At 51.6% G+C, this 11130-nt stretch overlaps 2 protein-coding genes across 3 annotated transcripts; one reads left to right on the top strand and one right to left on the bottom strand.

Annotated features, from left to right (window-relative positions):
- Positions 1–355: 355 nt before the first annotated feature.
- JKAMP (JNK1/MAPK8 associated membrane protein) lies at positions 356–7479 on the bottom strand. The gene is made up of 7 exons (XM_071426210.1): positions 7335–7479; positions 7097–7188; positions 6385–6539; positions 3631–3837; positions 1956–2137; positions 1225–1301; positions 356–933 (listed from the first exon to the last, which is right to left on the bottom strand). The coding sequence occupies exons 1-7, from the start codon at positions 7345–7347 to the stop codon at positions 715–717; spliced, it is 945 nt and encodes a 314-aa protein (XP_071282311.1). The 5' UTR covers positions 7348–7479; the 3' UTR covers positions 356–714.
- L3HYPDH (trans-L-3-hydroxyproline dehydratase) lies at positions 7401–10800 on the top strand. Of its 2 annotated transcripts, none has more exons than XM_071426209.1 (5): positions 7401–7535; positions 8436–8605; positions 8872–8994; positions 9876–10013; positions 10319–10800. In XM_071426209.1, exons 1-5 carry the CDS (start codon positions 7427–7429, stop codon positions 10442–10444), a joined length of 666 nt encoding a protein of 221 aa, XP_071282310.1. In that variant the 5' UTR covers positions 7401–7426; the 3' UTR covers positions 10445–10800. The 2 variants fall into 2 exon arrangements, with proteins under 2 accessions (XP_071282310.1, XP_071282308.1); XM_071426207.1 differs by lacking the exon at positions 7401–7535 and adding an exon at positions 7605–8172.
- Positions 10801–11130: the final 330 nt, after the last annotated feature.

The following is an 11130-nucleotide window of genomic DNA, read 5'->3' as shown; positions in this document are numbered from 1 at the left end:
CTTAGTTTTGGGTCTGTTTTTGGCCCTTCAGCACTGCTCTGCATCTTCCTCTAGACCCTCTACAGCATCAAGTTTTGGTGACCAATACTAACCCAACTCCCAAAAAAAGAAAATCTTTAATCTGATCTATCTCCAGGAAGGTCTCCATATATGAAGCACACAAACTCTACCTTACAGAGAGTTTTACAGTGCATTTCTTCTTCTTTTACAGTGCATTTCTTCTCCAGCAGTCAGACTCAAACATCATGAGGAATCATGCACGTTTTATCTTTTGATGGAAGGAAGAAAACAGTCTGTTTCCACTGGTGAGGGACAGAAGCTAGAGTATGTGATGAAAATGAAGTTCTCTGGTATATTCAAGCTCTATTTTTTTTTTTTATTAAAGTCTACTGAAAACCAGGCTCTATTGTTTTATTCAAATACCGTGCTAGGAAATGAACAATACACAAGCAAACCATTGTACTAGGATGTGTCACAAGCTTTTTACACAGATTCACAGTGATAAACAGATAAAAAGACATTGCTTTCCATCTATACCAGATACTTAGTAAGAATACAAAGTGCAGCTTTTTAATATTATACACCCAGAGGTGTTTCACCAGAAGTCTGGCACACAAACAAGTTCTTTTTGAAAACAGAAGTTTCCAAAGCATGACAAGCACTGAAATTGCTTCATCCAGATCCCTGGGACAGAGTTGTTGGCACAGGCTCCTTTCAGTGTCCATTCCCACCCTCGGAGAGGATCCGTGAGGGCTCTGTGTACTTTGCTGTCATCAGGTAGAAGAGGGCAGGGGCAGGTACCAGGGCAAGTAAAGGCAGGTCCTGCTCAAGCTTATCCAGTTTGGAAATGGAGATGATTCCATAGGCATGGAGTAACCAGTGGCTGAAGAGGACAACAAGCCTTTTCTTCCTCACGAGCAGATCCTTGAAAAACTTGCAAAATAAAGACAATTTCCTGTTAGCATTCAGCCTGTTAGCCAGCATATGACATTTAAGAGGTGTGACAGGTAGAGCTCCTGGGTTTGAGCCCTTCCAGCACACACCCAGCTTCTCAGTGCACCATCAGAGGGAATTCTCACATGAGATTCCTCCAGCCAAGAGGGGAAGGGATAAAGGAAAAGGGTTAAATGTAAAATACACCACTGAGAAAAGGCAAGAGACAAAGTGGTCTCTGCTCATTCAAGTCTTTTTTACTCTTTTAACACAGGAAACATGTTTACCCACCTCCACTTCAGAAGCAGACATGTACACAGCCAGTGTAACCAAAGAGAGCACCAGGATGATGTATGGGAAGGCATAATCTAAAGGCAAACATGCAATATGTTAGCAGGCAAAAAAATGGCACAGCTTATCCTTCAGCAGAGAGTTTTTCCACAGGTGTGAAGCAAACTGAGCTGCTCTAGCTGCCTCTTAGCATGTGAGGGTCAGCAAAGCACAACCTGCACAGCTCTTCCCTCTGAGGTTTCCTGCTATTTCTCAGTGGAGTTACTCAATGCTTATACCACAAATTGAAAAATTATAATGAGAAAAGTAGTCAGGCTGAGTGGGGATTTTGTGGCACCTCTCCAAATGTGACAAGAATGGCTATTTTTGGTTTGGCTTCCAGCAATCTCCCCAAATTTACACTGAAATCCATCTCTGAAATCAGACAAACTCTGCCTTAGCAAAAAGTGGAACCAGCTCACTCTAAAGTACTTTCCTCTCTCACACCCTCTCTCCTTTTTTGGGAAAGGGACAGTCTCTAGCAGCACTGGCTGAGGCAAAGCAGTGTTGGTCAGAAGCCTGCTGAGGATAGAGCTCCTACCAAGCAACCTTTTTAGGTGAAACTCCTCAAAATAACTATAAACAATATCCTTATTCCCAAAGCAAAAAGTGTCCCCTCCTTCTGTCCTTTAAGTCCTTTCTTAGTGAGCACTGACAGGTGTGTTCAGGAGTGTTTTTAGGAGAGAACTCACAGAGGAGGCCTCCTCCCACAGCCTGCAGCACGGTGAGGATGGGGAAGAAGTAGAGTGCTGCATAAATGCTTTTAAATCTGTCAGATCTCCCCAAACCACAGGCAATCTTCTTAACCAGGAGAGGCCTCAGCAGCATCATCAGCACGAGACAGAAGGCATAATAGATAAACACAATGGTGTACCTGAAGAAAAAGAAAAATTCCTTAAAATGTGCAGTTTTCTCACAGACTCAGGTCACAACCAAGGAATTTGGGGTTAGTCAGTGAACTCTAAAGACTTTATGGGTAAAAGGTTTAAAAACAGAATGATGGGCCCAATTTTCCTTAAGGGAAACAGTCAAGATGTTTCCTTTCCAAGGAAAGGAAAACAAAGAGAAAAAAAGAAGTTTTAAGCTACATAGTGATAGGCTGAGAGGACACGGTCTCAAGCTGCACATGGGGAGGTTCAGATTGGACATCAGGAGGAATTTCTTCACAAAAAGGGTGATCAGACACTGGAATGGGCTGTCCAGGGAGGTGATGGAGTCACCATCCCTAGAGATGTTTCAGGAAAGATTGGAATTGGCACTCAGTGCCGTGGTGGTGCTGGGCCATAGGTTGGACTCAACGATCCAAGAGGTCTTTTCCAACTAAATTGATTGTGTGAAACTGGGCTATGTCACTCCCTTTGATTACTCAGAAAGTCATTAAACATTGCTACATCCATGTAAAACAGCTCAATGCATGAAAGATTCAGGGGATTGATTGCCATTGACCTGAACACTTTTGGCAGGAGAGGTAGGGGGGCACACACTGACAGGGGGGTACACACTGACAGAGGGTAAACACAGGGGGTGCACACTCACAGAGGGGGCACACACAGGGGGGCACTCACAGGGGTGCACACTCACAGGGGGCACACCCAGGGGTGCACACTGACAGGGGTCACACCCAGGGGTGCACACTCACAGGGGGCACACCCAGGGGTTGCACACTCACAGGGGGCACACCCAGGGGTGCACACTCACAGGGGGCACACCCAGGGGTGCACACTCACAGGGGGCACACCCAGGGGTTGCACACTCACAGGGGGCACACACAGGGGTGCACACTCACAGGGGGCACACACAGGGGTGCACACTCACAGGGGGTGCACACAGGGGTGCACACTCACAGGGGGCACACACAGGGGTGCACACTCACAGGGGGTGCACACAGGGGTGCACACTCACAGGGGTGCACACAGGGGTGCACACTGACAGGGGGCACACACAGGGGTGCACACTGACAGGGGCACACACAGGGGTGCACACTGACAGGGGGCACACACAGGGGTGCACACTCACAGGGGGCACACCCAGGGGTGCACACTGACAGGAGGCACACCCAGGGGTGCACACTCACAGGGGGCACACCCAGGGAGTGCACACTCACAGGGGGCACACACAGGGGCACACCCAGGGGTGCACACTGACAGGGGGCACACACAGGGAGTGCACACTCACAGGGGGCACACACAGGGGGTGCACACTCACAGGGGGCACACACAGGGGCACACCCAGGGGTGCACACTGACAGGGGGCACACACAGGGAGTGCACACTGACAGGGGGCACACCCAGGGGTGCACACTCACAGAGGGTACACACTGACAGGGGTGCACACTCACAGGGGGCACACCCAGGGGTGCACACTCACAGGGGGTACACGGCCTCGTGGGTGCAGTGCACGGTGGTGATGTAGTCGGGGCTGGGGTTGTAGAGCATGGTGTACCAGTCCGAGAGCTTCTTGACGGGGCAGGAGCGGATGTGCAGGGAGCCCACGGGGTCGCTGAGCAGCAGCGTCACCAGGGCTGCCACGCTGCACTCCAGCAGCGCTGTCAGGTGCTGCAGCAGCGCGCTGGAGCTGCGGGACAACAGCACTGTTGTTTAGCAGAGATAAACAAAACTTCACAACTTCTGTGAAAGTTGTAAAGCTGGTATGTTTATTACAGCGCTGCATGCATGGGGAGATTACTCTCCTTAAAAGAAATGTGTATCTCTGGGAAATCCAGGTCCCTTTTTATCCCCCTCTCAAATCCATATGCATGCAATTTCACAATAGGTTCATACATATTCACTTTTACAAATTTCCCATGACCTTTGCCACTAATTCTCCTTTATCAGAAAGAATTCCTAGGTCAGGTTCACCTGCTCTCACAGCAGTGTCTGTCTCTCTCTGTCTCCCTCTGTCTCCCCCTCCCTTACCTCTGTCCTTCACTGAAGCAGTTTCTCTGAGCCTAGGCTTTTTACGAGAACAGGCAGTCAGACTAAACAGCTATGTTTTCAAACTACAGACTTGAAGATGTACATTTCACCTAACTCAAAATGGATTTCTACTCTGGAAAATTTCTACTCTGTCTCACTGTCACTGCCGGGCTCTCGGAACCTCTGCTGGCCACAGCCACCCCGAGATGCATTACAAAGTCTCTACAGAGCCACCCCGAGATGCGTTACAAAGTCTCTACAGAGCCACCCCGAGATGCGTTACAAAGTCTCTTTTCCCAGCCCAGCAGTGGAAGAAGGAGTCAGGATTCTCCTATTCTTGTTCTCAAGGTTATTATTTCTTATCTATGAAATTCTTTCTCCGACCCACTGAGGTCTGTCTGGCAGGTTGGGTTGAGGCACACTGCCCATCCTTGGGGCGGTGTTATCCTTTTATACCAAAAACTACGTGTACATTATTTACAGTAACTCCCCAATACCTATCACCTATGTTAGACAGTGAGCTTCTACTCTAACCCAATCTAAAAATGCCAACATCACTCAGAAGATGGAGGCCAAGAAGGAGAAAGGCTGGACACACCCAGATTCCTCCATCTTTGCTCCCTGAACCCCCATTCTAAAAAAACTCAAAAATCTATTTTTCACCCTGTGACAAACTAACTATTATTCTACTTAAACTCTCTTTGTAGGAAAGACATTCTGTGCTGTTCTTGTGAGCCAGCAAAGGCTTCCTGATGATAAGGAAAGCCCCATATCTCTCCTGAAGAAGACACCGAGGTTGTCACCATGGAGACGTGATGAAGGAGAGAAAGTTAAGAGATATGGACTCTAGCTGGCTCACAGAGTGATGTGGCTCCCTGATCACCTACTGAGAACTTTGTTTCTTTCCTATAACCAATGGGCAGTGAATGTGTATGTTGAGTGAATGTAAATATCTTGAAAGAGTATAAAAGCAAGATGTTGCTATAATAAACCTCTCTTGCACCCTTCTGATGGAGCCGTGGTACTTTGTGCTGTGTCACGCTCTATAATGACATCTCTTGACTTGTAATTCTTCATATAAAGGTTGGGAATTGTTTTTTCCATGGGTCAAGATCAAAGGCACAGGGGTCCTGGGCTCTGAGCCAAGGTCTCCAAGCCCCCTGACAGGGTCTCAAGTCCTCCAGGGCAGCCAGAAGAATTTCCTGGGTTCCCACACCATGCTGCCAGCTCCTGCAAATCCCAACAGCCCTGGAATCTCACAGAACCTTCTGCAGAGTTAAAACCTGCTCAGTGTGAAAGCTCTTTGACAGTCTCAGGTGGTTTAGTGTGTAAAAGGAAAGAGGGTGATGCACCACACGTCTCAGAAGGGGTGACATTGCTGCTTGTGATATAAGCAGAACTGCCAAAGCTGCAGGTCCTCATTGAAGATGGGAAATATTCATATATTAAACATTCCCAGTCCCCTATCTGTTCAGTGCTCATAGAATCACAGAATGATTTGGCTTAGAAGGGACTTTAAAGACAATCCAGTTCCAACCCCCTGCCATGGACAGCTCAGTACACTCCAGAGCCATCACTCCTCAAAAAACTCCAGTCTAACACCTAATGGCCACAGGCAGCTGTGGGTTTAAACCTCTTTTTTACAGAACTTCTCTGATGTAAAGGCCACAGCAGTTCTGCTATCAAGACCCAAACCCAGAATACATATTCCTAAAGAGAAAACTCAAACCCATCCTCTCATTGCACCTGTGCAGCCCTGCTGATACTGACCCAGGAGAGAGGGGATGATACAACCTGCTCTTCTGTTTGCTGGGAAACCAAATCCAGCCCAGACTGCCATCTGGACTGTGCACTGGCACATTAGAGAGGTACAGACCATGCCCTGAGGGCAGTGACTGGACAGGGTGCCCTGCAGGACACTTAAATTTGTAAATAAACCTTCCTACAGCTGCTCTAAACTTCTGTGCAACCATATCAGCTCAGTCAACAACAAGGGTGGATGGGGCTCTGAGCAACCTGGTCTGCTGGGAAGTGTCCCTGCCCATGAGAGAGAACTGGAACTGGATGATCTTTAAGGATCCCACCCAATCCAAACCAGTCTAGGATTATGAAAACTGCTGGACAGTTCAGTTCAGCATCTCAGATTGATCGTTCGTGGATAAAAGATTTCCAATTTTAAACTCATCTAGAGAAAGGGTACACAAACCTCTTTTTTCCAGAATACCACTCAATAAAGAACCAGTGTAAGACCAGGGGCAGCATGGCCATGAAGCCGAGGTACAGCCAGTCATAGCGGTCTGGAGATCCCAAACACTCCCTGCAGATTTTGTTGTCATCGGTTCTTTGGCCTCTAGGACACACCTGCAGAAGGCAGAGCTTGGACTCACAATGCCACCACCAACAGCAAATCACTGCAGTTAATGGAAAAACAGCTTGGGGAAAGACACAGATCAGATTTTTAAAGAGATGAAACAATAACCCCAGTAATTTCTCAGCTTACACGTGCTCTCTGTGGCTCTTCTTATTTAATATAAACAAGGGTGAAGCATGATTAAAAGCCTTCATGCAAGCCACCATTTTCCTCTCCTGCTCTCACACCACTCCCTCTCACCTCAGCTCCCTCAGCAGGCTGCTCACAACCACAGCTTTCCAGTTTCATCCCGCCCTTCCCGGCTCTGGCTCTCCCTCAGCACTCCGGTAAAACCGGCGTGCACAGGGACTCATTTCGGCACAGCTCCCCGCACCATCCCGTTCTGTGTCAGATTTTCCAGGCCCGGTACAGCATCGAGCCCCCAGCACCTCGTGTCCCGGTGCAGCTCCTGTTTCGGTCTGGGGCCGTTCTCGCCCCAGCAGCCCCCGGTACCGACCTGCAGGGCCCGGCCTGAGCCATCCCGCACCGGGCCCAGCCTCGCACTCACCCCGCAGTCCCCGTAGGTCTCCACGGAGCCGTTCACCGACAGCACGGTCCTGCCGCAGTACAGCCCGAGGCAGGCGGGCTGGATGTCCACAGCTGCGGGCAGAGCGCGGGCCGCGTTACCGGGAGAGGCACCGAACGCCAGTCCCGGCCCGCTCCAGCGCTGGCAACACCCTCAACCCCATCCAGGCCCCACCCGCATCTCCAGCCCCGTCCCGGTGCCCCATCCCGGCCCGTCCTACCGGCGCGGAACATCGCGGTAACCCAGCAACCGCGGCCCCGGTACTTCCGCCGCGGCACTTCCGCTTCCGCCGCGGGTCGGCTCCGCCCGGGAATGCGGGCCGGGAACGCGAAGGGGCGGGGACTCCAAGGGGCGTGGCCCCGGTCAGGGCGTGGTCATCGAATGGGCGTGGCCATGAGGCGGGACTTCAACGGGTGTGTTGGTAGGTGGGCGTGGCCTCTGTCAAGGGAAGCCCCGAATGGGCGTGGTCTCACTTTGTGGGCGTGGTCTCTCGGGGTGCGGCGGCGCGATGGCGGCACGGGGCGGCGGTGACAGCGACAGTGACAGTGGCGGAGCGGGACGGGCGCTGCCGCCGCACTCGCCCTCGGGCGTTGTGCTGCAGACGGTGGAGATGCACACGGGCGGCGAGCCGCTGCGCATCATCCCGCGGCTGGAGGCGGCGGAGCGGGCGGCGGCGGCGGGGCTGTCGCTGCTGTCGCTGCGGCGGGAGGTGGCGGCCAGGCACGACCACGTGCGGCGGGCGCTGATGCACGAGCCGCGCGGCCACGCCGGCATGTACGGGGCCGTGGTGGTGCGCGGCGGGGCGGCCGCGGAGGGCGCGCACCTGGCGGCGCTGTTCCTGCACTGCGCCGGCTACAGCGCCATGTGCGGCCACGCCGTCATGGCCCTCGGCCGCTTCGCCCTCGACTACGGGCTGGTAGCGGCGCCCACCTGCCCCGAGACCGCCGTCCGCCTGCGCTGCCCCTGCGGGCCCGTCACCGCCTTCGTGCCCTGGGACGGCCGCCGCAGTGGGAACCCCGTGCGCTTCCACAGCGTGCCCGCCTTCGCTGCCGCCACCGGTGGGGACCGCTGGGTGTTCGGGGAGGGTTGGTGGTGGCCGTGCCGGTGTTGGGGGCTTGTGGCCTGGTTGAGGAGCGTCTGGCAATTGTCTCCCTAGTCCCACTGTTCTTCAGTGGTCATCGGGGATGCTGTAAGATGCCACAGGAGTACTCAAGTTGTCATCCCCATCCACTGCCCTCGCATGTGGCTGTGTTCCTTCACTTTATGCAAGCCCATGGCTCGGCAGTTTTGCCTCCTCACCTTCCTCCCTTTCTCTGCTCAGACTTGGCCATTGATGTCCCTGGCCATGGGAAGGTGGTGGTTGACATCGGCTATGGTGGCACTTTCTACGCCTTCCTCAGCGCCGAGCAGCTGGGCCTTGATGTGCGCTCTTCAAAGACCAGAGACCTTGTCAGTGCAGCGAGTGCAGTGACAGAAGCAGTGAAGAAACAGGTATGGATGAGCACTGTGGTATCCCAGCATGTTCCCTTTGGAACTCAGGATAGTGGGAGAGTCCCATCCTTCCAGCCCCATGCTGAATTTCAGAGTCCTTACAAGGATGGGAGAAGGAGCCTTCCTGCCTCTCTCTGTTACTTGTGAAGCAGAGGTGGAAACGCAGCCATGTGGCTTTGTCCCATTCCTCTGGTCTCCCACAGAAGCTGTACTGCATGCATTGCTGCTGTTGTGTGTATTTGTGACCCTCTCTGTGCTGTTTCCAGTTCAAGCTTCATCACCCTGAGAGTGAAGACCTGGCTTTCCTCTACGGCACCATACTGACAGATGGGAAAGATACCTTTAGTGAGGAGCCCACCACCAACATCTGTGTGTTTGCAGATGAACAGGTACAGAAATGAGCTCTTCTCAGGCACAAGAGACACCACAATTGTCCCTTTGTCCCTTAGATCCACTGCAAAGAACATAGACTGTTTTGGTTCTTAGTTTGGGCAGTGATTGCTTGTGCTGCTGCAATGTCCCTGGAGAGCTGAGTGTCGATGCACACATTCTAGTTTTGTTCCTAATAGAAGAAATACTTCTGCACAACTTAGATGGTGGCATTTTAAAAAGCTTCATACCCAAAACTTGTTGATTGAAATTTTCCAGGAGTTCAGGAGCTGAGACAGGATCCCAGCATAGTACATGTCCCTAAAGTCCTAATCCAGGGAACATCTGCTGGGGATTAACAACAGGAAAGAAATGGGGTGTTAAAATTCTGTCCTTTTCTGCAGTGCATAAGGTATCACATAAATGGCAGGGGAAGTTTTGGTTGGACTTGCCAGCACTGAGGAGTGTGGAGCACTGGGGCAGGTCACCTCAGAAGCTGGCCAACACTGTGGTTTTGGAGATTTTAAAAAACAGGCTGGCCAGGAGCCCCCTCAGTGTAAGGAGAACCAATCTTGCCTTGAGGTGTGAGAATGGAGCAGGTGACCTCAGCCCTTCTGAGTCCTTTTGAGATGATGCTGGGAAGATTTCAACTGCTCCTAAATAGCCTCAGTTTATTAGATCATCCATCCCTAACTGTCCCAAAGCCCACCACAGTCCAGAAGTACCCCAAACCTTCTTTCTTCCTTCTCATTTGTGATGTATCTGGATTCTCTACAAAACCCTGGACTGGGTGGGGGTTTCCCCTGAGTGCAGTGTAAAGGTGGCAGAGAGAACTGAGGGGAGCAATCTCACTTTGTATTAAACCCCAAAATCTAGAACTGGTTCATCCCTTCTGCTGTAGGTTGACCGAAGTCCAACAGGTTCGGGGGTGACAGCTCGCATTGCCCTGCAGTACCATAAGGGACTCATCCAGCTGGACCAGAGCAGAACCTTCCAGAGCAGCACCACGGGCTCCTTGTTCACTGGGAAGGCAGTGAAGGCAAGTGGCTGGTGCTGGACTTTCCTCCTCTCTCAAGGGCTGCTGGAAATGTGCTCAGTGGGGAAGCAGAAAAACCTTTCTGTGCCTAGGGAAGAGTGTAGGGAAGGAGGGAGGTGCCTGTGGGTCTTGCCCTCCCACAAACCTGGCACTTAAAGGATTTTAGGGCCTTGTTGTGTTGTGTGGCTGCTTTGGGATGCACCAGGGCAGGGGTGTCTGCATAAATGTCAGGTAGCACTGGAATTCTGTGGGGTTGGGAGAGTGGAGAACCTTCTGTTGCCTCTGTGCTCATCCTGATCCCTCTGCAGGAGGCCAAGTTTGGGAACTACAACGCTGTCATTGTGGAAGTCTCAGGAGAAGCCTTTTACACTGGCACAGCCACCTTCACTGTGGAAGAGGAGGACCCACTGAAACACGGCTTCTTCCTCAAGTGACCTGAGCCACGGGTGGTGGCAGAGCCTCACTGATGGTGCTGGGCTTCTCCTGCCCATGAATTTCTGTTTTGCTTCTCCACACATTGCAACAGGAACAGCCTTAGGGTGTGACAGCATTTGTCACATTTCAGGATAACAGGCTTGTTGCCCTGTTGTGATTAGCATATTGGGTGCACTGTGATTAGCACATACAAGCTGTTCTGAGATGCTGTAGTATTTTTCTTCTTCTTTTTCTTCCCCATAATTCACAGAAAACTGAGCTGATCTTGGAGAGCTGCCTTCAGATTTACGTGCCTTCTCTGTGTCTGCAAATTATGAATTTCAAAATTAGATTTCTATTAAATGCCAGCTGAAAACTCTGCCATTTTCCTTGTTTTCACTCCCAGAGCTCAATTTGTAGGATTCTGCTGAGCATGTCATGATTCTGGGTTTGAATTGCTAGCTCTTGTTGTCTCCTGCTCAGCCTGCTGTGCTGCTCTGTCTCATGCCCCAGCTTCCCTGCTCAGCCTGTCCAGACAACCCCTTCCTCACTCATTTCACCCCACCAGGGCTCTCCTGCATCCTGGGGCTGGATGCAGGTATTTGATGAGAATTTCCTTTATTCCTGCTGAGTGTCCATGCTGTGCTGCTTCCCTAAGCCTTCCTCTCTTGCTTATCTTGGACCACTGGCTGCAAATACCCTGTGG

Source organism: Agelaius tricolor, unplaced genomic scaffold (genome assembly GCF_023055355.1).
Source record: "Agelaius tricolor isolate 1412-34295 unplaced genomic scaffold, bAgeTri1.0.p SCAF_5, whole genome shotgun sequence".
In the NCBI taxonomy this organism is placed as follows: Eukaryota; Metazoa; Chordata; class Aves; order Passeriformes; family Icteridae; genus Agelaius; species Agelaius tricolor.
The sequence above is the reverse complement of the archived record's forward strand: the minus strand, read 5'-3'. Positions and strand labels throughout refer to the sequence as shown.